This window comes from Hibiscus syriacus, unplaced genomic scaffold, assembly GCF_006381635.1.
Source record: "Hibiscus syriacus cultivar Baekdansim isolate YM2019G1 unplaced genomic scaffold, ASM638163v2 tig00110556_pilon, whole genome shotgun sequence".
Taxonomy (NCBI): Eukaryota; Viridiplantae; Streptophyta; class Magnoliopsida; order Malvales; family Malvaceae; genus Hibiscus; species Hibiscus syriacus.
The window spans coordinates 2,235,072-2,262,703 of record NW_024062779.1 but is presented as its reverse complement, the minus strand read 5'-3'; the positions used below and the strand labels follow the sequence as shown (position 1 = coordinate 2,262,703).

Sequence of the window (27,632 nt, the reverse complement as noted above, 5' to 3'; positions counted from 1 at the left end):
TCTCTCCTCTTTTTCATTCATTTTCGATTATAGGAAATTAAGGGAAATTTCATCTTTTCATAATTATCCACTCCGCAATAATCCATAAAATTTATAGATCAAAGCTTTTTTTAAGGTAAAACTCAGCAATGAACGCTGCAACTGCAATGAATTTTTCAACCAGTTTCAGCAACAGTCTTAACGGCTGGATCAAATGGCAATCTTCACCTTCTCAACGTACCACTTTCTTTATCCCTCGTGCTGCTGCCTCCCCCGACAATGGAAAAGGCAACAACAAGAGGAAAACCAAAGCTAAAAAGTCTTCTTCTCCAACTCTCGTTACTACAACAACTGAGTCTGTGTCACAAGAGCAACAGACACCGCAGCAGCAGCAGCAAGTTTCATTGAGTTTGGACGACGTGAATCCGGTGGGGTTGGGACGTAAATCCAGACAGATATTTGACGATGTCTGGAGGAAGTTTTCTGGGTTGGGGCAGATATCAAGGACAACTCATGCAGATGAAAGGGAAGCTTTGGATGCTTTGCTTATTAGAGAAGGACCCATGTGTGAGTTTGCAATTCCTGGTGCTCAAAACACCACTGTCATTGTTGTTGGTGTCACCAGCCGCATTGGACGCATTATTGTCCGTAAGCTCATGCTCAGAGGATATACTGTCAAGGTTCCTTTGCTTTTTACCACTTTCTGCTCTTTCCTTCCTTTGATCTCTCTTTTCTACATGTTTTATTTTCGTTTTCGAATATTAGTTTTCCAAGTAAAATGTATCAACTTCTGACTTATAACTGACGTTTGTTTCTCTGTTTGACCGTTTTGGGTAGTGCAAAAGCATTTTCAATGCCTAAAAGAGGTCGAAAACTATAATGTGATAGATTATATAGTCGGGGTTTCTTTAAATTTTGTAACTTTATTTTGATTACCGTGTTTTGTTTACTTCTGTGATTGAAGGCTTTGGTGAGGAAGGCAGACCAAGTGGTGTTGGACATGCTTCCTAGGTCAGTTGAGATAGTGATTGGGGATGTGGGTGACCCTTCCTCCCTTCAAGCTGCAGTGGAAGGTTGCAGCAAGATTATCTACTGTGCCGCTGCTCGGTTCACTATTACTGGCAATCTCCTTAGAGTTGACCATCAAGGGGTTTCAAACCTTACCAAAGCACTTTAGGTTTTCTTCCCCTCTTTTCTTGTCCATCTTTAATATTATATGCACATTTGAGTGCAAGGGATTCTTCTAAGGCTTTTTGTTTGTGCGTGACGTTTGTGGATGTTCCATTCCTGATAATGCTCAAAACTGATCATCACTACTCTAGAGACAGTAAATTACCCTTTTTTATTTTCATTAAATTTTATTTCTCTGCTGGTCCAACATTGCATTTCTCGAGTGAACTTGTTGTAACATTATCTGTCTATATGAATTACCATGTTTTATGCTAGCATTCTGTTAAAACTTTCAATTCTGGTGGATTAATTCATGGAAAATCTATGTTTATTCCTAAAATACAGCTTTGGTGAACTGACATCTAACATTATCTGCAGGACTACAATAATAAACTGGCGCAACTTCGTGCAGGGAAAAGCAGCAAAAGCAAGCTTCTGATTGCAAAGTTCAAATCTGAAGATTCATTGAATGGATGGGAAGTACGTCAAGGAACTTACTTCCAGGATGTGATTGCTTCGAAGTATGTTGGTGGAATGGATGCTAAATTTGAGTTCACTGAGACTGAACAAGCTGTTTTCTAAGGTCATTTTCAGTTTCATATCATTATGCCTACCTTGAAGCAATTAAGATTTACACCCTTCATGTGTGGCTATTACCTTTGATAAATACAGGTTATTGTATCTTTAACTCTGTGTTTCTTTATTATTACCATTCTCAACTTGTAGGCTATGTTTTCACCAGAGGTGGATATGTTGAGATCTCCAAAAAGCTTTCGCTTCCTTTAGGTAGCACTCTTGATAGGTATGTGATACTTCCATTATCTATGTACCTGCTTTCTTAGCAGAAGCTGGATGTTATTTGATATGTTATTGACAGATACATAGACTCCACCTTTAAAGTGCATCTTAGTGAAGTCTTTGGTGTGCAGGTATGAAGGTCTTGTCCTCTCTCTTGGTGGTAACGGAAGATCATATGTCGTAATTCTTGAAGCCGGTCCTTCTGCAGATACAACTCAAAGCAAATTATATTTTACCCGAATAAATACAAAAGTAGGATTTTGTCTTGTAATGATCTCCTATCCTTAGAAAGCTATGGGTTTTCTATTATTACCATTGTATGCACCAATTCTTCTAATTCTCATGAATTTTGGTGAGGCTTGTCAATTAAATTACATATTTTCCTCTTTACTTTAATTGACAGGTCAGAGTGCCATTTTCATCTTTCCGTCCTGTGAAACCAGATGATCCACCATTAGATCCTTTCCTTGTACATACATTAACCATCCGGTTTGAGCCACGAAGGCAGGTTTGTGTATTTTGAAACTTGCACCAACTCACCTAGTTTATAAACTTATTGAAGAATCAGGAATCCTTGCCTGCATTTATTCTTAAAGGTTTTTGGTTTGACTCTTTGAATGGAAAAGGATTTGTGTTTTTAGATCTTCAGGTTTTCAAGGTTGTCTTTTGTTACTATTATCAAGTGCGTTGATAGTTCATTATTGGCATATTAAACTCCACAATCTGCCTAAGAAAATGTTGTTACTTAAGGTCTTGTTGTGTGCATTCTCATTTTTTCCCTTCTGTTTTTGGCTGAGCACGAGGGTTAAAACTGTAAAAGTTATTAACTAATAGTAATAATGCTTTGTATTATGTTTTGTAAATGATTTTTGAACCAAGGAGACTCATGGCATCTTAATCATCTATCTAGCCTCGCTGTTTTTGGTTACTTCTTGAAAAATTATATGGCCATCCATTGTGAAGCCAAATGAATATTTTCAGCAGGGCTGTTTGATATAAATACAAATCTATCAAAAATGGGTTTCTTTTCCTATGTTCTTATGATTTCCCACTACTATGGAGTAAAGGTGGTGTATACTGAATGTTGCCTTTCCTGGGACAGTTATTTTCATCACCACGAAGCTTGCTTGTTCATTTATTATATTGAAACTTGTGGATGGTGATTAAGAGATTTCATCTGTTTGCATAGGAGAGTTTATCGCATATATGAGCCTTTGATGTAGGCATTTGAGTTTCTAATACACTTAAATGATGGTTTCTGCTTGCATATCACCATGTGAATGAGCTACTAGTATTTAGATAATATATCATAGACTTGAATGTCTGAACTTTGGTCACAAACGCACTCAAAAGGTGATACTCAGAAATCTGTCTTATGCATGTTACAGTTGTATGCAGAAATTCTGCTTTCTGCTACAAGGGGAAAATTCTGTAGGTTTTTGGTACATTATCATTTTTAACTATTCTTGTTTTAGCATTTGTAATACATATTTTTTTAATGATACCTTCTAGAGTCTATTCTGAATTTCATTATCTCAGGTTTTATGATCTCTAGGAAAAGTGATACATTTTTAATGACTCATGCCGTCACTTTCTTTTTGCTGATGAGACCTTAAAAGTTTTTTGCGTTAACTACAAAAATGAGTGAGAAAGGTAGAGAGAGAAATAGAGCGAGTGTGACAGGGCGTTCTTCCTCCCTTGAGGAATGGACTGTCTTTGTTGATAATCTTAGCAGGAGAGTTATTAGAAGTGAGTTACGGGAAATTTTCAATTACTATGGCAGAGTAGTCAGTCTTTATTCCAAATTTTATGGTTAAACCGAAGTATAAAGCATCCATGTTTGCCTTTGTGCAATTTACGTCGGAGGCTGGTTGTAAAAGAGCTATCCAGAGTGTTAATGGAACGTTGATCGATGGTTTGAGAGTCACAGTGGGGGTCGCGAAGTACAAGAAGGATAGGAATAGACAAGCAGGTGTTAACGTACTTCAGCTGGAAGGTAGTAAGTTAGATACAGTGGATAGAGGTAGGCAGCAGGAGAAACTGGAAACTTTGAGAAGCCTGAGGGATGGCAGAACGTATAAAGAGGTGTTGAAGATGGATAGTAGAAGGAGATCGGAGTTTGTAATAGCGGATAAGAAGGAAGGTCAGAGTAAGATTTCAAATGGATTTAGGAAAGTTTGGGATATGTACATTCCTATAGAAGATTCAAGCTGGGTGAAAAACTCCTTAACAGGGATTCTTAATTATCCCTTTAAGCCTGATATGGTGATGAAGGCTTTGGAAAAAGAAGGATTTAAGGTTAAAGTTATAAGTTGGGGTTACGTTGAGAATGCATGTATTATTATTTTCAATTCTAACGATGATTTCTTAGATGTGTGGTCGAATCTCCGAGAGAAGCTGTCTTCATGGTTTCTTTGGTTATCCCCGGTGCTGAATGAAAGGGGTGTTCCATTAGCGTATTATTTCATTGAGCTGACAGGGTTACCACTCTTTACTTGGAATGAGCCGTTTCTGGTGAAACTAGCAGGAATGTGGGGTGAGTTTGTCTGTATACTGGAGGAGACAAGAAGTAAAGAGGACCTCTCTTCAGCGAAATTATTGTTAAGGGCAGCAAGCCCTTTTGACGTACCAGAAGTTTTTACAGTGGGGTATTATGGAAGATCCTTTAAAGTTAAAACTTCTTTGGGAGGGAGCTGTTTCAATTCTTCAGTCACACTCGGTGATGAGTTGCAGAAGCGCTTTGAGGATGGTAACAATGCTGATTTTTCGGAGGAGAATGATGGATGTAATTCAGACGAGAAAGAAGACAACCTGGAATGGTCTGCGGAGGTGGTTAGGTCAAAGGTGGACACGTGGTTACAGAATAATCATTATAGTGGAAGGAATGTAGGACGTGGGGTGCAGGTTCTGAAAAAGCATTCTCACACGAACTCCAATAGTCATGGGGTGTCAGAAAACTTGGAAGTGGAAGCTGAGTCAATTCCCAATAGAGATTATGCTGGTCTTGGGCTGAGAGGGGTTGTGGAACAGTTTTCTTCAGCCCATTCAGATGAAAACTGGGATTCTTACTCCCCAGTTACGAATTTAATCCCTGCTGGGCCAACAGTCAAATTAAAGTGGGATGGGCTAGGAAAGAGTTTTGAATATCAGTCTATGTATGATTCTAAAGAGGAAGATAAATGCTTTTCAACGGATATAGTTTCTGTGGGAGTCCAGGAGGCTGAAGGAAGCAATATCGGAAAGGAGGTTGAAGGTCAAGTGTTGCAGGAGGGAATCAAGGAAGTCATTGTGAAGAGTTCTGGAAGGTGGAAATTGGGGTTTCCTGTTTCTACATGTTTATCCATCCGAAGTGCTCCTGATGGAAGAAGGGGAAGAGGTAGGTTTGCGCGTGTGTATAGAAGGACAAGAGACAGACGAATCTGGCATTGTTCAAATAGTGAAGCAAACTTAATTTGTTCAGAGGATACTTCGATTAAAGTTCACAATGTTTTAGTCTGCATGAATATTCATTAGCTTGCTTCAAGAAAATTGGGAAGTGTAAAGGAGATGGTGATCAATTGCTCTGCTATTGCTCAGAATCTTCCTAGGGCCTTTTTATTTGGCAATTTCTTCCCAGAAAGTGAGGCAGCAATTCATGTTATCGCTCCAGGAGCAGGAAGAGAGAATAGAAGGATGAGAAAGTTTCTAATCAATGAAGCTTTGGAGCTTGTTGATATTTGTACGGCTTCCTCACCTCCTTTTAAGGAATGTTTGGAGGAAGGAATGACCACTTGGAAAGTGTGCCGGATGATAGGGATTTCATTCAAGAAAGGGAAGAAGACATTTATTGAAAAAATTATTGACCTTGAGGTTGGTTCGGAGGTAGAAAGGCAAGTATGATATGCAGGTCAGCTTCTGCTGCTTGTAGGGTCTGTTTTTGGTGTTTGGGAATCAATATTTTATTATGCAAAATTTAAGTATCCTTTCGTGGAATATTAAGGTTTAGGGAGAAGAGAAAAGCGTGTTGCTGTCGCAAGGCAAGTTAAGAAGGTTAAACCAGTCATGATTTTTATTCAAGAATCTAAGCTTGAACATTGTCATGTGTCGATTATTAGGAGGATAGGAGGAAGTCATTTAAAGGGAGTGTTGGTGTCTCCAGCCCAGGGATCAAAGGGTGGGTTGATCAACATGTGAAATGAATGTGTTCAAAGTCATTAATCAGCAAGTTCACAGTAGGTTCTTGGCACTGGTGGGGAATTTCATGAACGATCAAAAGGAGTTCGTTTTTATTAATGACTATGGCCCAGCTACTGAATCGGAGAAAGAGGAGTTTTATGGGGAGTTGCTGAATTTTGTATTATCAGTGAATAGACCGGTCTGTATTGGGGGTGATTTTAATGCGTATCTTGATCCTGAAGAAAAAATAGGAAATCACAAAATTTGTACACAATTGATATTTTCATATCATTTGTCCATCGTGCTAATCTTATCGATTTGCCCTTGTTGGGAGGAGCTTTCACGTGTAGCAATAGGGAAGAGTCAACGTGGGTTCGTCTTGATCGTTTCCTTATTTGTGATAGTGTCCTCAACAATTTTCCAAATCTTTCACAATGTCTTTTACCGAATTCAATCTCAGATCACAATTCGGTGTTGTTAGAAGTTAGTAGTCTCAATTGGGGCCTCAAACCTTTTAGATTTTTCAATTATCTATGACAACTGTCGTTTTAGATGTCAAAATAAATTCCTTATTCTCAATCAATAAATAAAGAAAATACGTAGTAAAGAGAATGGTCGATTCCACAAAGACTTAGAAAATTATAAATTTTTGTCTGATTTATTTATGCAGGCGTGAAACAATAAAAATAGGGGAAATTTTGATAATAAAATATTAAAATAATAAAAGCGATTAAATAAGTAAAAGCAATTATAGTAAAAATAAGAAGATGAAGATTGTGAATAAATACGGTAAAAGTAGCCTCAAGCTTCGCTTTGACTCAATTTCCTTATGATCATCGAATAAGGTTTTCTCTTCGGGATTCACGTCGGTTACTTTGTCTACAAGGGTTATCCCCGTGACTCTATCTTGTATACCGAATACCCAAGGTAATCTTTGATTCCGCTTCAGTAATTGATTCTAACAACATCAATTGTCGTAAATCAATTACCGTTTAAGTTCATGGCGTCCGACTCGAATTGTTGCTTCGATAACCGTCAATTCCGATCTCAATTCCCTCTTGGCGAAGCTATCTCGCCAAGTGTGTTCCCAGGAAGTCGAATTGCTTTCTATAAGCCGAATCTTCCTCCCATACATTTAATCGCAACAACCTCTTGACTAAAGTCAATCTTTGATTTTGAAAACTGTTTTGATTTTGAAAAATAAGCGCAGAGATTGAGAGAGATATTCCGAAGATATTAAGGGTCTGTTTCAATTCTCCCGATGGAATTGAGTCATCGTGACAACTCTCGGCTTATGAAAAGTTTAGCTAAGCATGACAAAAGTCATACTTAGCATTTTGAAAACAAAGCTCGAAAAATAAAAGAAAAATCAAAAGAACTTGAAAAATAAAAAGAGAAAACTTTTATAAAAACTAAAGAGAAAAGAAGAATATAATCTGAATGATGAGTTTAGGCTTACCCCAAGTGGGTATTTATAGCCTCTCAAAGCCTAAAGGATAAAAAAAGAAAATAAATAAAATAATCCTAAAGATAATTGTTTTTTAATTTAAATTCAAACTTAAACTAGTCTCCTAACGCAACTCTGCTCGTCCATCTTCCAGAAGGTGTGCGGAGAAAGTTTTCTAGAAATCGTCATTGACTAAACCTTCTAGAAACTGCCACGTCAGATCACGTCGTGCCCAGAGTCGTGCCCATGTCTCCAGCCGTGACCAAATAATAAAAAAAATGTAGAATGCGCCTGTTTTGTCACTAATTCTGGAAAGTAAGGACCTGAACGAAAACAAACATAACACGACCAATTTAACAATAATAATTCCTCAAAACCGAAGAAATAACGAGAAAAGATTAACGATTCTAAACACTCATCAAATTCCCCCTCACTTATCTCATGCTTGTCCTCAAGTATGATTAATCAAACTAGTCAAAAATTTCATTTACCGTTCTTTGTCAAGTTTCACATTCAAGGAAGCAAGGTAGAGACCCCAATAACTATTCAAGTCAAGTGCAATTGTAATATCCATTCATTCATTAATTTCAATGATCATAACTCAACACCTTACCGGGATTCACTCAAATCACTCAATGTGTTTGGGGTAAAGAAACGCTCAATGTCAGAATCGACACGATATTACCATAAGCCTGCAAGTAAATCAAATCTTCACTACTAATAAGAACACGACGCATAAATCAAATGATCTTTTATTGGTTGTAACGGAGCTTAGGTAAAGGTGAGGAAAATACTAAATATATGGCTAAATATTCAAGGCAAGGAACTAACAAATGATAATCTCAACTCCATTAAAACATTAAGCACACCAAGAATAAAAGACTAATTGTCAAACAACAAAATGCATTTGATTTTTTTTCACACTTTTGTTGTTTTGTTTTTTATTTTTTTTCATGTCTTTTTTGTTTCTCTCTTTTGTTTTCGAACAACATTTTTTTCGCATTCAACATTTTTTTTCAATGGAGCATACAATGATAAAATTATTCACTTGTCCCGAAAAAGGTAGAAAAGAGGGATAAAACATAAAGGCTCGGGTTTATAAATGTGGTGAAAACAAAGAAGCGAGAATAGGCTCAAAAGTGTTTAACTAAGGGGAAAAATGCATGGGTAGGCTATTTAGTGGGAAAACGGGATGGTTAATCCTAAGGTGCCCAAATCATTTTTAAACATCATGTTCATGTGTAATCTCGACAGTATTCAACATGCAGGTTTTAGAATATCAATGTCAAATTCGACACACTCAATCAAACAAAATGCGAGTGAACATGATATGCTCGTAAAGGCTCAAATCTCACCAGATTGTTTCATGCATTGAGCTAATCACATTTCAACCAACAAAGGCATGTAATATCACAAAAGCACCAATTTGATCACAATTTATGCTATTCGCTATCAAGAACATCCTAACCTAAACAATCATGTGTTCCCAAACAAAGCATAGCATTCCAAAGAATTTCAACAAGACAAAGACAATCAATGAAATTTCCGACAAATCCAACCAACACATACTAGCATTGAAACATAAAGACAAGCAAAGGGAAATTCAATCATACACTCTACTCCCTTTCACTTAAAGCGTTTTGCCCCAAAACGAAAAAAAATTAAAGTGCAAAAGAAGGAATAGAATACTCCCCGGATTTACTGTCGACCACGGCCACGGTGGAAGGCGAAGAAGTGGGCGACTCGATTTTGATGCCGTGAGTTGAAGCATGGTCAGGTTGTGTCAACGGTGAAAAATCTGCTTTGAAATCCTCTGTAAAACCATAAACCGGATGATACATTAGTAATAGTTGAATGAAAATAGGATCAGAATTTACCTCCGGAGTATTTTCCGATGTCGCCCAATGCATCGAACAAATGGCAAAATCGACTGTTGTCGACGATAGAAAAAGGAGCAGGTGGCGGCGGAAAGGAGTCTAAATCGCTCGGGTTGGTAACAAAAGTCGGAACGTTGAGGTGGCGACGTCCACCAAGGACAACGGGCGAATGAGCTGTGGCGTTGCCCGACTGATTCCTTGTGTGCACCATCGTGGAGAGGAGTGGACGGGTTGAAGCACGTTAGCACGAACGGAATAGTTCAGGAAGGCCGACGACGATGAAGAAGAGACTATGGATGTGTGTTTTTTTTAAAGGTGATCGGTTTAGAGAAATGAAAGAAAGTTGGGGTTTAATTTGGTTCTGCTGTGCTTAGGGGGTGTTTGGGTTTGAATAGAATTTGGTTTTGATTAGAATAAAGGGGAGTTTAAAATTAAATAGTGAAGTGGTAGAGAAAGGGGTGGGGTTCACGGTCAAAGAGAAAAGAAAGGAAAGAGATAGGGCGGCAGAATGTATCACAAAAAGGGGAGAAAATTTGTTTTTGGTTTTGCTATCGTGCGCCAAGCCTCCCTTAGGTTTTGCTAACGTGCGCCGTTAATGAGACGGTGTGCACAGCTGGGCTTCTTTTTTTCTGCTTTGTTCGACTATTTACTGCTCAACATATTCCAAAATTAACATTGTTCGAATCATAATTTCGTAAATCCTCGTCGTTTAAGATTGAATAAAAATATTCAGTTTCTGCAAAATAAAAATAAAAATTAAATTAAACATGTTTGAATGAATAAAAATAAAATTAAAAAAAGTAAAAATAAAAAAATGTAACAGAATTGAAAACAATGAGTTGCCTCCCATGAAGCGCTTTTGTTTAACGTCGTTAGCTCGACGACCTGATTCAGACTACAGGTTCCGTGACAGACACTTCCACTTCCACTTCATTCGTTTTTTCCAACTAAGAAATTCCCTATGAGAAATTTGAAAATTCTCACAAAGATTTCTTCGGATATTTCCCAATTTTAAAATCTTGTCCAAAAGAATGGCTTTTAAAACATCTTTTTTTACCAAAAATTGATTTCTTCAAACGATTCCTCGATGGTTTCGACTTAATTTTTGGTGTCTGCAAAAGGGAAGATAAATCTTTAGTTTTTAAAGGAGTTAAGATCAAATTTGAATTAACAACTGAAATATTTTTCAACTTCCTTATGTCATCTTTTTTATCATCCGGTTCCTTGCATAAATCATCAACGAAGTTAGATTCATCATCAACAAGCTCAGTAATGCCAACAAAATTAATACTATGCACGTTGTCCGAATATCTCATTTTTGTTTTATAAACATCAAATTTTAAGATCTCACCGTCGAACTCCATAGTAAGAATACCGCTTCGAACGTTAATTTTTGCATTTGCCGTGCTTAGAAAGGGACAATCGAGGAGGATTTCAGAACCAATATTGCTATGATCATTTTCCATAATAATCACATAAAAATCAACAGGGAAAATTAAATCTTCTACCTCTACTAGAACATTTTCTATGAGTCATTCAGGATAAATAATTGATTTGTCGGCTAGCTGAAGTGTAACTCTTGTCTCCTTCAAAGGCTTGGTGGAAATTAAATTATAGACGGAGAAAGGCATTACATTAATAGAGGCACCTAGATCGCACATAGCTCGCTTGATTTTAACCTCACCGATTTTACAAGGTATTGAAAACATACCTTGGTCTTTATACTTCGGTGGAAGCGGTCGTTGGAAAACTGCTGAGACGTTCGCACCTAAATCCACCTTCTCGTTTCCGGAAAGTCACCTTTTATTAGTGCAGAGATCCTTCAAGAACCGGGCATATCTTGGAACTTTCCGGATAACCTCAAGGAGATGTATGTTAACTTCTACCTTCCGAAGTACGTCTAATTTTTCTTTTTCCTCAGTTTTTTTTTATCTTTTTTAACTAACCTCGACGGAAAAGGCGGTGACACGTAGGGATGGCAAACGGGTACAGTTTCGTGGATTTCGCACCGCATCCGCTCCAATTGGGGCGGGGATGGGTATAATTTTAGCGGGTAGTAGGCGGGTGTGGATTTAGAAAGTGGTACCTGTCGCAGGTGGTGGGCGGGTAATGGGTTTAAGACATTACCCTCCCCGCATCCGCCCGCCCCACATCTGCCCGCCCCACATCCTCCCACCCAGCTAAATATCCATTAAATTTTGGACCATTATGAATTTAGGTGTAATTTTAGATACTAATTTATAAATTCTAATATTGTATAAGATATAACATGTAATTTATCCAACTCTCCAACAAATAGCAAAGGATATTTTGGGCATTCCTGTCTCCACTGTCCATCAAAATCTACATTCAGTATAGGTGGAAGAGTAATTGGTCCTTATCGTAGTCGACTACTTCCGGAGACGATTGAAACATTAATGTATGCTCAAAATTGGCTTTGGGCCGATATTAAAGGTAATATTATTATTTAGTTTATATTAGTTGTCAAATTGTGCTTAATTATCTTATTAAAGTTTAGTTACTAACTTATTTTAGTTTTACTTTCTATTATATATGTAGGTAGTAGTGAATTTAAATTAGAGCGCTCTCAGTTGGAGGAAATAGAGAATGATGATTGTAATACTGGAGTATTATATGTCATAAATATTGCCTGAAATTTTAGAATGTTGTGCCAAAGAACAAAAACATTATGTGTTTGTCATTTATGTTTCTAGACTTTAATTATGTCCTTTATTATAGTGTTTTATGTATTTTAAGATCTATATTAACACTTAACTTAGATAATCCTTGGATTATTTTATTATGTTTCTTAATGGACATGTTTTTTTTATGTTTGTTGCTTATGTATAACTTAAGTTTGCTGTCAAACGGGTCTAGACGGGTACGTCGCTAGTGGGTGTGGGGATGAATTTGAGAATGTACCCGCGTGGGCGGGTGTGGATTTGAAAATTTGTACCCATCATGGGTGGTGGGCGGGTGGTTGATTGAAAAATATTAGTTGGGTATGGGGATAAGGGAGGGGGTATCCGCACCCGACCCGCCCGTTTGCCATTCCTAGTGACACGTCATAGGGAGATGGGGTTGGGTTGTCTATTTGTTCTTCGTTATTCTCCTCCTGGGATCTTAAATCATCAGTCTTCTTCTCTTTTTGGACTGTTTCATCTGATGGAACAGGTGGCGCCACTACTGTACCACTCTGAAGAGTAATGGCGCTGACGTTCTCCCTAGGGTTTACTTCAGTTTGAGATGAAAGCTTACCTTGTGATTTCAAGCGACCTACGGTTTGAGCCAGTTGGCTTATCTGCTTGTCTATCTCTTGTAGGTGGGCTTCAGTATGATTCTGGAATTTTTCCTGGGAAAGTGCTATCCTCTCGACAATTGATTCTAATGATGACTTCTGCGGTTGTTGCGGTGGGGGAGGTCTCGCTTGATAGCCTTGATTCGGTCTCGGGTTCTGAGCATAACTGAAGTTCGGATGATCTCTCCATCCTGGGTTGTATGTATTACCGTAAGGATTATAAGCTCTTTGGGGAGGTCCCAAAAAATTTCCGACTACATTGACTTGAGTTGCTGCGTCATCTTAAATCAGTGGACAACCGTCTGTCGGATGATCAAGTAATGCACATATTCCACATAATTGGTTTGGTCCTGTCTTTCCTGCAACAAGAGAGTTTACGACTTCAGTTAGCTTATCTATTTTATTTTTTAAGGAAGATGAACTTATCTCATTAACCCTTCGAGAATGTTCATTATTTATGTGAATTTGTTGGGAATTTGCAGCCATCGTCGATATTAAGTCCCTAGCCTCAGTAGGAGTCATATTCATCAAGGCTTCACCGCTGGCAGCATCGATCATCTTCATTTCCAGGGGAGATAATCCTTCATTAAAGTATTGAAGGAGTGTTTGTTCAGTTAAATCATGTTGTGGGCAACTAGAACATAACTTCTTAAACCGTTCACAGTAGTCGTAAAGTGACTCTCCATCAAGCTATTTGATTCCAAGTATTCTCCTTCGTAGTTCACTTACTTTTGCTGCAGGGAAAAACCTGTCAAGAAAAAGGCGAGCCATTCGAGCCTATGTAGTAACAAAATTAGGAGGAAGATAAAATAATCACTCCTTAGCCGAATCAATGCACATATGCCCTTGCTCAGTAGGAGCCGCAGCTAACTCCCAGATAGTAAGATCGGCCATCGGATTTATATTACCTGAATTCGATTCTTCTTCTGGATTTGTTTGTTGTCTTCTTCTTTCCCGAAGTGTCTGTGCATGGAGTCTCCTAGCTTTGGCTTCAATCTCCGGGTCGTACTCCACTAATGCTCTCGGATTAGATCTGGTCATAAATAAAAAACAAACAAAAATTAGTAACTTTGGCGAAGTCCCCGGCAACGGCGCCAATTTGACAACTGTCGTTTTGGATGTCAAAATAAATTCATTATTCTCAATCAATAAATAAAGGAAATACGTAGTAAAGAGAAGTAAGGGTCGATTCCACAGGGAGTTAGAAAATTATAAATTTCTGTCTGATTTATTTATACAGGTGTGAAACAGTAAAAATGGGGGGAATTTTGATAATAAAATATTAAAATAATAAAAGTGATTAAATAAGTAAAAGCAATTAAAGTAAAAATAAGAAGATGAAGATTGTGAATAAATACGGTAAAAGTAGCCTCAAGCTTAGCTTTGACTCAATTTCCTTATGATTATCGAATAAGGTTTTTTCTTCGGGATTCATGTCGGTTACTTTGTCTACAATGGCTATCCCCGTGATACTATCTTGTATACAGAATACCCTAGGCAATATTTGATTCCGGCTTCGGTAATTGATTCTAACAACATCAATTGTCGTAGATCAATTACCGTTTACGTTCATGGCGTCCGACTCAGATTGTTGCTTCGATAACAGTCAATTCCGATCTCAATTCCCTCTTGGCGAAGCTATCTCGCCAAGTGTGTTCCCAGGAAGTCAAATTGCTTTCTATAAGCCGAATCTTCCTCCCACACATTTAATCGCAATAACCTCTTGACCAAAGTTAATATTTGATTTTGAAAACTGTTTTGATTTGAAAAATAAGCGCAGAGATTGAGAGAGATATTCCAAAGATATGAAGGGTCTGTTTCAATTCTCCCGATAGAATTGAGTCATCGCGACAACTCTCGATTTATGAAAAGTTTAGCTAAGCATGACAAAAGTCATACATACCATTTTGAAAACAAAGCTTGAAAAATAAAAGAAAAATGAAAAGAACTTGAAAAGTAAAAAGAGAACTTTTATAAAAACTAAAGAGAAAAGAAGAATGTAATCTGAATGATGAGTTTAGGCTTACCCCGAGTGGGTATTTATAGCCTCTCAAAGACTAAAGGATAAACAAAGAAAATAAATAAAATAATCCTAAAGATAATTGTTTTTTAATTTAAATTCAAACTTAAACTAGTCTCCTAATGCAACTCTGCTCGTCCATATTCTAGAAGGCGTGCGGAGAAAGTCTTCTAGAAATCGTCGTTGACTGGACCTTCTAGAAACCGCCACGTCAGACCGCGTCGTACCCAGAGTCGTGACCATATCTCCAGCCATGACCAAATAATAAAAAAATGCAGAATGCGCCCGTTTTGTCACTAATTTTGGAAAGTAAGGATTTGCATGAAAACAAACATAACACGACCAATTTAGCAGTAATAATTCCATAAAACCGAAGAAATAACGAGCAAAGATTAACGATTCTGAACACTCATCAATCTGTTAGAGGAACAAGGTTTTGATGAGCTGGTTGAAGATTTGCTGGTAGAGGAGAAGAACAAGAAGAAGGGATGGGGCATTTTCAGGACGTTACAATCTGCAAAAAAACATATTTGAAAATGGCCTTGTAGTAGTCACTTAGGGCTGCCGGACTCCATTTCCTCGCTCGAAGAGGAGATATTTGACCTGGAAAGAAAGTCTCAAGATAGATTATTATCCAAGGGAGGAGTGGGATCAGTTGGCAGATTGCAAGCGTGAGTTATGGAGACTGCTTCGGATTGAGGAGAGCATTTGGTGTCAGAAATCCAGAACTAGATGGATAAAAGATGGTGACAAAAACACAAGGTTTTTCCACCTTAGTGCTATGAAAAGGAATAGAGTCAATTCAATCCATTCTTTGAAAGTGGATGGGGAATGTAGGTCGGATCTAAAATCGATAGAGGCAGTGTGCTAAATTTCTACAAGACTGCTTACAATACCAAATCAGCCTTGGAGGTAGAGGGCTTAATTTTTGATTTTGCTCAGTTAACAGCTACTCAAAGTGCATTTTTGGAGGTGGAATTTTCTGAACAAGAAGTGTGGCAAGCAATCTCTTCATCTGATAGTGCAAAAAGCTCCGTGCTCGGATGGTTTTACCATGAGTTTTTATAAAAAAATATTGGATTTACCTTAAGGAGCAGATTATGGAGTTTTTTTCCAGATTTTTATAAAGGAAAGTTGTGGGAGCATGGGGTCAATCATGCATTTTTAACCTTGATCCCTAAGAACGGTAATCCCCAGAGTATTGAAGATTATAGGCCTATTAGTCTTGTCGGCAACCTCTATAAAATACTTTCAAAAGTTCTTTCTAAGAGACTACTATCTTGCGGCATGGATATTATTAGTCCTACTCAGTTTGCTTTTATACCGAGAAGGCAATTGTTGGACTACTCTTGCTTAGCTAATAAAGGAATTGATTTTTGGAGGAAACAAGGGCTTAAAGGGGTGGCTTTTAAGGTAGATTTTCGTAGAGCTTATGACACAGTGGAATGGCAAATTCTTTTAAGGATTATGAAAGAGATGAATTTTGGCGGAAGTGGTATTCTTGGATCGCACAATGTATTTCCACAACTTCAATTTCGGTGCTTGTGAATGGCTCACCCATAGAAGAGTTTGGTATTGCTAAAGGCCTGAGGCAAGGTTGCAGTCTTTCTCCTTTTCTGTTTAATGTGGTGGGGGAATTACTCCATATGATGCTGTCTAAAGCAGTGGATTTGGGTATGTTTCAAGGTTTCTCTTTTGGCAAGTATCAAAATTCCTTTATCTTGTCCCATCTTCAGTTTGCAGATGATTTAATTATATTTTTTCGAGCATCAATTTCTCAGATTAAGAATGTTAGAAGAGTTCTGAGAATTTTTAGCTTAATGACGGGACTTCAAATCAATTTAGCCAAAAGCAAACTATATAGTATTAATGTGGAGAATGACATCCTTGACGATTGGGCTAGGAATATTGGTTGTTCTATTGGTTCATTTCCCACGGTATACCTAGGCCTTCCATTAGGGGCGTCAAAGAATTCAGAGAAGTTGTGGGAGTCGGTAATTGATAATTTCAACAGGAATTTGGCAGGTTGGAAAGCTTCTTCTTTATCTATGGCTGGAAGATTGGTGCTTATTAAGTCGGTGTTGTCATCCTTACCAATCTTCCACTTATCGATTTTTAAGATGTCTTCTACTATTTGTCAGCGGTTAAATTCTTTGATGTCGAATTTTTTATGGGGTGGAGGGGTTGAGAAGAAGAAAATGCATTGGGTGAGATGGGAAAAGGTATGCAAACCGTTGAGTGGTGGAGGTATGGGAGTTATTCACTTGAATATTACGAACCGCGATGTTGGGAAAGTGGGTTTGGAAATTTGCTAATGAAAAAGATTCCATTTGGAAGAAATTTTTGTGTAGCAAACATAACGTGAGTTGTCATTCAATGGATATAAGTAAGGTTCTATCCAAAAAAGATTCTTGGATGTGGAGGGGTATTGTAAATAATTTTATCAAGGAAGATGCTATTGGAGCTTGTCTTAGATCCCATGCAAAGCTACAAATTGGGAATGGTAATTCTATCTTCTTTTGGAGTGATACTTGGCTTGGGGATTTTCCTTTGAAACAAGTTTTCCCTAGGATTTTTGCATTATCTTCAAACAAATGTGGTAAGGTGGCTGACTTTGGGAGTTTTGATTTGAATGGATGGGAGTGGAATATTAAGACTAGGAGGAATCTTTGTGATTGAGAAGTGGAGCAGTTGGTAGAGCTGTTGGACAGGCTGAAAGACATCAAACTTATAGAGTCATTGGAGGATTGTCTGTTGTGGGATGGCCCGGGGGAGGGGCTGTTTTCTGTTAAAGCATGCAGAAATTCGCTTTCTCCGATTTATAATAATTCTTTTTGGTGGAATGAATGTGTTTGGTTGGGTTTAGTTCCTCCTAGAGTTGAGACTTTCCTTTGGAAATTGTCCCATCAAAAAGTACCTGTGAGAGTGGAATTGTTGAAAAGGGGGGTTCATCTAGGGGATAACATTCTTTGTCCTTTATGTAATTAAAGGGAAGAATCAATTCAGTATCTATTTATTTCCTGTAGTGTTTCATGGGAACTGTGGAATAAAATTATAGCCTATTGGGGTGTTCGGTTAGCCCTTCCATCTGATTTGCCATCCTTACTCAGTTCTTGGTCTGTTTTACAGCCTATTTCTGCTATGTGGAAGTTTATTCCGGGGGTAGTTTTCTGGTCAGTATGGAAGATTAGAAATGAAATCATTTTTGAAAAAGGAAAGCTGGACAGAGTTTCATTATGCTTCTATGTTCGTTTTAGACTAGCTAAATGGTTTTTAGCAAAGTTTCCCCTTCTATCTATTCAGATGGAATCTTTAATTGGTGATCCTTCTTTGGCGGACAAGCTTTCTACTTATAAGGAGTCGAAAAGGAAAGTGCACTGCTGGAGTCCTCCTCCAGTGGACTTTTTTAAGTTGAATGTGGATGGGGCTGTTAGTAGTGTTGGGGGAGGGCTGGTATAGGGGGCATTCTCAGATATTGGAACTGGGTTACACTCATTTCTTTTTCAGAAAATATCGGTCCTACTACTCCTATTATTGCAGAATTGAAAGCTATCAGTAAAGGTATTGACATCTTTGTTTCTTCAGAGTGGGGTTCGAAGGGCAGGCTAATCATTGAGAGTGATTCCAAGCAAGCAGTGGACTGGATTAATGATTAGGTTTTAGTTCCTGTTTTTCTCAATAATTTTGTTAAGAAATTGTGTCTATTGTTTCTGTTAAACAGTTTATTGTCAGGTGGACTCCAAGGTGTTGTAATATTGAGGTGGACAAATTAGCAAAGGAGGGGATTGGGTGATGGTGTAATCTGTTTAAGTTAGTTGGTTTGTTTTACTGTTAAGGTGATAGAGGCGTGTGTTATGTATTATGTATTTTGTAGAAGTTTTTTGAAGTCTTATGTAATCGGTTTTTTATTAATGAATTGAGGTACTCTTTTCCTCCTACTGCTAGTATGTTCTTGCCTTACGGTAAAGGACTACTAAGTGGGAGGTTTTTAATGAGCCCTCCCATTCCTATAAAAAAAAAGACCTTAAAAGTTTTTTGTTTCCTGTATTTTTCAACCACTCTTCTAAAATGGGAGCTAGCAATTGTTTCCATTTATTCCATAAGCATCTCCTAATTGAGCAAGATGTGGTGTGATAAAGTCCATAAGTTGATTAATGATACAATGTCTAAACATCTCTTAATTGATTGGGTGGTGGCTTTCGTCTTTGCGTGTGCTGTGTTTTTCTTTGTAATGTTGATATTGCAGTTTTTCTGTTGTACCAAAGATCCCTGTACATGGTTCTGTCAGGGGACCTTATGTTTCCTTGCCATCATTTGGAGCAATAAAATTCTATTTTTTTTAAAAAAAATGTATTGAACTTTTCTTGTTCTAGTCTAACATCAGCACTGCCACTGAAATTAGAATTCATACTGTTGTGACACTGATTTCCGAGGATTTACCAACTTTATGTTCCTCTTGATCAAATAATCACTATTCTGTTTTTAAAGCTTCTGAATTCTTATTGTATTGATTCTTGCTGCAGAGGCCCGTCGAAGGATCAGCAGGAATGAAGCAAGACCCCCGGAGTTTCAAGCTTATATTAGAATATATAAAAGCTTTGCCTGTTAGTGTTTTGCATATATATTCGTTCTTTCTTGGCAGAAGGACCTTCAGTGATACTTTATATTTTATACTATCACTTTATGCTATAACATAAATTTAACCTGATTGGTTATGCAAAATTTTGAAGATCAGTCGTTTTCCCCAATTCTAAATAAATTTAACCTGATATTCTGCAGGCGGAACAGGAAACAGATTTTATTTTACTCTCATGCACAGGATTGGGAGTTGAGCCAAACCGAAGAGAGCAAGTTTTGAAAGCCAAGAGGGTCAGTCTTATCTTCTTCTTTTCTTACAGGAAGAACCCGGCGGCCAACGTGCACTTATATTCGATCAAGGAAACAGGATTTCTCAGATGAGAATGAACCACTGACATAGACTGCAATAAGGGAGTACTGAGTTTGCATCTCGTCCTACAACTCTCTTCGTTCAATCAGGGAATTAGTTGTGCTGATGTGGCTGATATCTGCATGAAAGCGTTGCATAATTCAACAGCAAGAAATAAGAGCTTCGATGTGGGCAACATTGTAACACAATTTCATTTCAAGTATGGCAGCACTAACAGAAACTTGATTGATTGTGTGCAGGTCTGTCATGAATATGTTCCTGAGCAAGGGAGGGAACTTTATGACCTGGTGAGGACAATACTAAACCATAATAACTTTGAATTGATTGTTAACCGAGAATGAGTTGAAGTAGCATACACATTGTCTTTCTACAGGTCGCTCATCTGCCTGACAAAGCGAACAATTATTTAACTCCGGCATTGTCTGTATTGGAAAAGAACACATGATTATCATGCAACGCTAACATTTCATCATCACCCTCTGAGAAACATCGTTGGAACTGCATATACTGGAAGATGGGAGTCCCATGATTTGATCTCTATGGAAGTCTGCAACAAAACATTTATGTTCTCTTTTGCCCGTATCATGTTTGTCCTATAGGTTCTGCATAGTTTTTCTTTCCTGCAAATCCATATGTTGTCTGATATAGAAAATGTGTGTGTATGTATGGTGGATAGCATACAGAAAATGTTGTCAAATTTTCGAATTTATGGTTCACTGTGATGTAAAACATCATGAAATGGCAAATAATTAAAACTGAACAGCGTTGACATGTTTTGGGAATGAGATGTGCATATAATAGCCAGTGAGTTCATTCAGATGTGATGTTTCAAAGAACATGATAAGTGGATTACAATGACAAGACCTCATCAAACCAAATTGATAGAGGAAATATATTTATTTTTATTTTTCATAGGCTACTTAATGAACAAGATGCTTGAAGAATGATGCCGTTGTTTTGCCTTGAGGTCATGCTCACGTGCAATTCATGTGACCTGGTGCAAATTTTAAACTGTAATGGATGGATTGTGAGGTAATTGCGATTTCATGTGCTGATTACAGGCCAGCCACAAAAATGAAGAGGTCAACACGTGGTTAAGAAAGTGACGCAGGATAACTCTCCCAGCAAGGACCACCAAAAAAAACATGAATAGTATAGCTCAAGAGTTAAGGTAAACGTGACATCTCTTTGTTTTCTTTAACCCTGCTAAAATGAAGAAACAAAATTGATAAACAAGAGCTACATATTGTAAACCATAATGCTAGTTTATGGCCCTGCGGCAGGTTTTTGTGTCAGCAGCAACATTTCCAGCAAAAGTAGTAGCAACCTCACCAGATTCAGCCGCCGATGCATTCTTGCAAGTAGCTTCCTCGCAGCAGCCGCTGTTTTAGTCCCCGCAGCTGTGCCTGCTGAGGTACCCCAAGATTTGGAAACACTGTCCAACATACCCCAAACACTTTCAGGAGAGTGTTCATCCGCCAAAGATTGCAAGAAGCCGAGAATCGAGCGACCAAAGTCCAGGAAAGCAGAGTCATGCACTACCAACCGTCTCACCAACTTGCATTAGAGGTGCTGATGGTTCTCCTGTAGATCGTCCTTTCAACATAAGAGGGTACTTGAATTCTTTCCAATGATCCATCTCATTTTGCTTAAACTGCTTGTATTCTGGAATCGGGATTAAAAGTATTACTTTCGAGAGAATTTGATTGTCTGTTTCCTTCTCTGCAGACCTTCAGTGGTTTTTAAGGAAGGGTTTTGGAATCGAAATTACTGGTACAATTTCTTTTTTCCTCATATTGGAATTGCATATATACTATCATCAGAATCAGCGTTCAGTTTTTTCAATAAATTATACCAGTTATAAGAATGAATAGTTTGAAAATCAATGTCGATGAAAGCTTAGCAGGCGAGCTGCCTATACTCAACAACTGTTGGCAGAGTATAATTGCATCATAGTTCAATTGACCTTTGGATGTTCATTTTCTAAAAGCTCTGCTCCAATGAATTCACTCTACTTACGAAGACTATTTTTTTCATGTGCAGCTTGGTGGAGTGTTCAGATATTTGTAATTTGATTGGCGGAACAGATGATGGACCTTGAATTGTATATGAATCTTACAGCAACGTGAGAGGATTTTCCATTCATTCATTCCTTCTCGATTCGATTTTATGTTAATTGCCATTGCTGACTAAAATAATCATCGGTCAGAGGGTACATGGAACTGAATCTACATTCATGTACTGATACATGTTAGAAAACTTGAAATTGATGCAATATAAGAGGATGGTTTTGAAATTGGTTAATTCTCACTCTGCGTTATTGTATCAACAATCTGCAATCATATTAACCCAAAGACGGTTTGACACCGTTTCGAGCTTGGAGAAACCGGCCGATAAGAGGATGGGAAGGGTGAAGACTGGCTTTTTTTATCATCAAACTTTGCCTAGCCGCTATCTTTGGACCATTATTAGCTTATGCAAGAAGTGCTTATTGATTCCCAAATGATTGAGATGCTAGAGGGAAGCCTTTGCCAGTTGTGTTGGAGCCTTGCTTCTCCAGTTGATATGAGCTTTACTTGCCTGAACATGATAATATCTCATATCACAATCAAATTCTACATCTGAATCCTTAATATCCGATAACTCGACTGGTATTCCATTTTAGCATCGATCATCTTTACCTAATATGCAAATCAAAAGAACATTCCACGACAGCAGTTGTTAAAGAAACTATAGAATCTTCTTCTTTCTTCACATCAAGTGATTTTCCATTATTATTCAACTAGAGATTTGACTGCATATGCTCTCTAAACTTTATTTTATCCGAAGCAAAATGTAGACAAAAACAAGTATGTTCGGAGTTTCCTATATAATCTTCAAAGCCTGGATAATGGTTTGATCAAAGCAAACAGAGAAGAGGCAGGCGAAGCAAATGTGGACTTCCCGCTGAGTTGATGGTCATCATGCCTTGGCTCTTCTCCTTCTTTGCTTTCGCGTTCTTCATTAGCTTCCTTCTCGGCATCATCCACCATCTGCTCGAGTTACCGAATATAAGCAGAGGCTAAAACTAACCAATCTCAAAGGAAAGAAAAGGAGAAGTAATCTTATATGCATCATGAAGGACTGAGAACAATATTAATGTTACCTTGGTAGTAATCGCAGGGGAAAGAGAAGGAAGAATATCGACAAGACGAGTCTTGATACGGTACAAAGCATCCTTGGTAAGACCATGAGCAGCAACCGTAACATCCCTCACCACGCTCTCCAAAACATGCCTAGCATTCTCCAAAGCATCGGCCGGGACCGCAGCCGCAGCCAGTTTCTCCAACACCCTTTCCTTAACCACCCCGAGATTTCGCTTTATATCGGCTGCCAAGGCCGCTCCCTTCATCATCACCACTCACTCGCTCTCCCTTCGAATGATTCTCTATTCTTTTCTTTTATGGAGTTGTCTAGTGATAACTTGTGGTCTCTTGTTGTTGGCAACAAGAGTAGTTTTTGGAAGCAAGCGTCTATGGCTTCATTTTGTTTGGTTTTGACAATGATTTGTTTGTTTGTATCCTTAATTAACAGTGAAGAATCAATGTGAAGACGTGGTTTTGGGAGGAGGGGAGCTTGTAGCTTTGCTCCTCCCACCATCAATTTTTTAGTGTCGTTATTCTCACAATTTCAGATATGTGTGTGATTCTTAATGCCTTTGGAATTTCATACATAACACCCACAATTATCTTTTAAGCTAATATTTTTTGCAAATCTAAGTTCGTTATAAATAATTATTAAAAATATACAAATTAATTAAGATTTACTATAGCTATATATTTAATAGATAAAAATATGGATTCAAAAATAAAAAAAAAATTAAAGAAATTTTGAATCCAACATTAAATAAGATATCTAATATAATGACTACGTACGATTAAAGAATTTTTTTATATATCTTCTGAAATACTATTAATTTAACAATTCAACAATTTCTTTCAAATAAAGTTATTGAACTTTTAAAATTGGCCCTAATGATAAATTAAAAAATAAAGTGAGAATTCAAATTATATAATTAATGATGATATGTGAATGTATATGAAAATTTTCTACAAATTTATTTAAATATGATATTTTTTGGCCACTTTATTTTCAACTTCTTTAGTCCAATTGAGGCTTTTTAAAAGATCTTTTAAATATTTTTATCAAGAAAATTATCTTTTAAATAATATATTAACTTGAAAATTGTGTCGTATGTTAATGATAAATTACGAATGTTTTTCTGAAAAACAGTACTCTAAGATGTTCGGATTTGAATATATGTTTATTTAAAAGCAGATTTTATAAAATTATATAGATGATCATAATAAATTAATAATGAGAAGTATTATTTTTACCTTAAAATTTTAGATTTTTTAATTTTAAAATTCAATCCAAATACGAATAATAGAAAAATAATATAACTAAACCATATACCTAAAATAGTCATAGTAGAGAATATGAACGAAATTTATAATTTACCCATAGCGTATCGTTTGGAATCTAACTAAAAGTTAAAAAAAAATATAGAAATGGAAAATGAAAAAAATTAAATAAAAAGATCAAATCATTACTTACATGTATAAAAAATAATAGAAGAATTTGACTCTATTTGAATGACGTACCTCCTCAACAACTGTTATTTTTTGGATATTTTTTTTTGAATGAGATATCAATAATTATCCGAAAAGTATTATAATTCTTTGGATTTTTTTTAAAGGATCTTGTATTATATAATTGGTGCATATAAAACAGGACAAGAGAATGGACCTCGCTAAAAAAATTTCTTTAAACTAAGTGGAGAAAAAAGAGTACTATGCTCAAGTCGGAAAAGGTTAAATGCAAAAACAACAACAGCTGGACGAAAGTAAAACAGACTTATTTCAAACCCTTCTCACATTCGAATTCTAACCAATTTGTTTGCTCATTACACTAACTTTCTAGGGTCCATCTGTAATAATGGTTTGAGGATTTCATGTTGGCCACAACGTTTCTCATTTCCTGTTTCAACTTATAACCAATATAACCCGCCTGGAAACTGTCCACTAGCCTCTTTGTACAATCATAACCCAGGCAAGGACAATAAGCACATTTACACACGCAGCAACTTAATCTTAAAGCAGCCAAAGCAGAGGACTTGGTTTTCTCGCAGAAGGGGCACTGAAACATTGTCATAGCCACACACCAACCAAAACAATCTAGAAACAATCCACTTCCCCCACTAGCTAACTTTCACATCATCCAAATTCACAAAGTTACGACACCATACCTTCAACCCTTGGTTTGAGCTATTCAAGGCGAATCATAGCAGCTACCCTCAAGCCTTCATCCATAAGAACGGATGGACTCCCCGAACTCCTTCTTGAGCCAACTCATGGGCCTCAAAGTTTCTTTCCCTGTGCATAAAACTTACCTTCCTGTGATGCCTACCACAAATATTGTTGCACTTATCTACTACTACTTCAAAAGGCAAGGGCAAGTTATTTAGCTTCTCAATCCATTCCACAGAAATCAAGCAATCCGATTCTATCGTCAGAACGTTGACCTCCACCCATTTAGAGGATGAAAATATTTGACAGGCTTCTAAAATGGTAACAAGCTTCGCCCCAATAGGATCCGACAGTCCAATATTTCTCGAGAATTGGACAAGAGTCTCACCTTTGTGGTCGCGTAGGATACCTCCGATTCGAGCCTTGCACTGCCGTGTCCATATTCAGCTTTAGTTTTCCTTGAATAGGAGCAGACCATGAACCTGCAATTGGCCTAGTGTGTTGTTTCAGTTGTAGAGATATTACCGAGGGACACCATGTAAAATCATTAGTGGAGAACACCACCTCTGGCCATTTGCTTTTTACCCAAAATCCAATCCGCATAACGCTAGATTATAGATACTCATCACATCACAAGTTTTGTTATTAAAAATTACCTCATTACGCACCAACCATATGGTCCAAACGATACAAAAAAAAAAAGAAGCAAAGATGCCACAAAGGTTTAAGCGGTGGTTTTAACGAAAAATGTTCACACAACATTAATAGGCTTCTCAAAGATCCCCGAATAGCGAAACTAATGCTCCAAGAAGAGCACCGCTCCTGCCATTTCCAAGACACCTCACAGTGGCAAAGAAATGATCTACTACTGTTTCTTTTTTTTTAAAACACAGTGCACATCTACCCGAGTCTTGAGTAATCACTCCTCTTTTTAAAAGTTCAAATTTAACCGGAATGTGATGTTGAATAGCTTTCCACACAAAGGCCTCCACGTTCGGAAAACCAAACCCGCCGAAACAGACTTCCACAATCGATCAACAGTATCACTCTCACAAGCAGTTTTCTCATAGTACTCTTTCGGCCTGTATGAGCCCAAAGAGTTTCCCGTCCACTTTAGACAGTCAATACTTGCAGAATTATTGGCACCGTAGTTAACAATAGCTATGAAATTACGCCATTGATCCATTTCCCAGTCAAATAGATTTCTTCGAAGTTTAATTGACCATTCCCATAAACCGTTTATTTTGAAACCAAAATCGCATACCTTACCATCCTTCTTCAACGCTAACGCAAACACATATCTTTGAGAGGCAATTCCCCCGCTCATGGCTCCTTCAAGAAGCCAATTCTTTGGCCATCGCCTAGTATAAAGCGCAAGTTGTCGGTAAAAACGTCAATTGGGTTGGAGAGAGACCGAGAGATATTTCTCCAGATCCAAGACGCTTTCCTGCATTGGGTATAACTCGAAAGGAGGTTTCCCGAATCAATATTCATTCTAGCATCAATTGTCTTTCTCCGCGTACTGTTTAGTTCATTACCGTACCTCCACAACCATTTGTTAAGGAGCGACCTATTTCTGACGTTTATATCAAAGAAGCCCAGACCACCAAAGTCTCTTGGTTTTACAATGTTTTTCCCATCTAACCCAGTGAATGGTTCGATTCGACATTGATCCCCAACTGAAGTTGGCGGCCAATTTATTAAGCTTGGCCAAAATCCCCTTCGACGCTTGAAACAGGGAAATATAATAAACTGGTAAATTAGTGAGAACAACCTTTACCAGTGTCAATCGGACTCCAAAGGATAGCATTTTACCTTTCCATCCATTAATTCTAGCTTGGAATTTGTCAATGATTGTTTGCCACATTGACTTATTGTTGCAACGTTGACCCAATGGGAGCCCAAGATATCTTGTTGGAAATATGTCAGTGCTACATTTCAAAGCTCTAGCCCACAAATCTAACTTGCTTCTTTCCACGTTAACCCTAATGAGCTTGGTCTTCCGCAAATTCAATTTCAATCCGGATGCTATCTCAAAAACTTGCAAGATTCTCTTGATGTTAGAAACACTAGATCCAGTTGCTTCTGAGAAAAGGAGGAGATGGTCGGCAACTGTAGATGGGATACTTCAAAACCATTGTGGCCCATTGACACTCCTCTAATCAAGAAAGGCCCAATCTACTGTCTCATACGTCTTTTTAAAATCGGCCTTGAACACCACCGCTTTCATGTTACTTTTCCTGATAACAAGTATAAATGCATTTAGGAATGACAAATACTGTACGTGAGAGGCTTCTCTCCCATAACTTTTTTTTTATTTATCAAAATGACAGTTTAAGTTCTATAAATTTGTAAATTTAAATGTTTGAAATTAAATAATTTAACTTTCCCATGTTTGATTTAAATTGTATCATTGATGGCTTAAGGTTTGATTTTAAACTGATTATATGAATGAATGAAAATTCAATTAGGTTATTAATGGAACAGCCGAGCATTTTGAAGTGTAACAAATCATTGACTGTTTGGTGGAGAAGTTACATAGGGGAGAAATCAGTGTGCACCAAAATCAACACAACAACTAATCACAATACGGCCATTAATTCTTTTGCTTGCGCATCATTTTTCAGTTGACTCTTTCTATTTGCAAAAACT

The 27,632-nt window shown here is 37.5% G+C and overlaps 1 protein-coding gene and 2 pseudogenes across 1 annotated transcript; 2 read left to right on the top strand and 1 right to left on the bottom strand.

The window, feature by feature from the left end:
* The first annotated feature begins 128 nt into the window (after positions 1–128).
* Positions 129–21,913, top strand: LOC120131318 (annotated as a pseudogene).
* Positions 20,567–21,811, top strand: LOC120131317 (annotated as a pseudogene).
* A 500-nt stretch (positions 21,914–22,413) lies between the features above and the next one.
* Positions 22,414–23,131, bottom strand: LOC120131394. Its single transcript, XM_039148396.1, has 2 exons — positions 22,838–23,131; positions 22,414–22,724 (listed from the first exon to the last, which is right to left on the bottom strand). Exons 1-2 carry the CDS (start codon positions 23,084–23,086, stop codon positions 22,569–22,571), a joined length of 405 nt encoding a protein of 134 aa, XP_039004327.1. The 5' UTR covers positions 23,087–23,131; the 3' UTR covers positions 22,414–22,568.
* Between the last annotated feature and the right edge of the window lie 4,501 nt (positions 23,132–27,632).

Coding starts and splice junctions, on each gene's coding strand:
- LOC120131394 (XM_039148396.1), bottom strand. CDS start 23,086: ATGATGAAGGGAGCGGCCTTGGCAGCCGATATAAAGCGAAATCTCGGG. Junction 22,725..22,837: donor CCCCTGCGATTACTACCAAG/GTAACATTAATA, acceptor TAACTCGAGCAG/ATGGTGGATGATGCCGAGAA.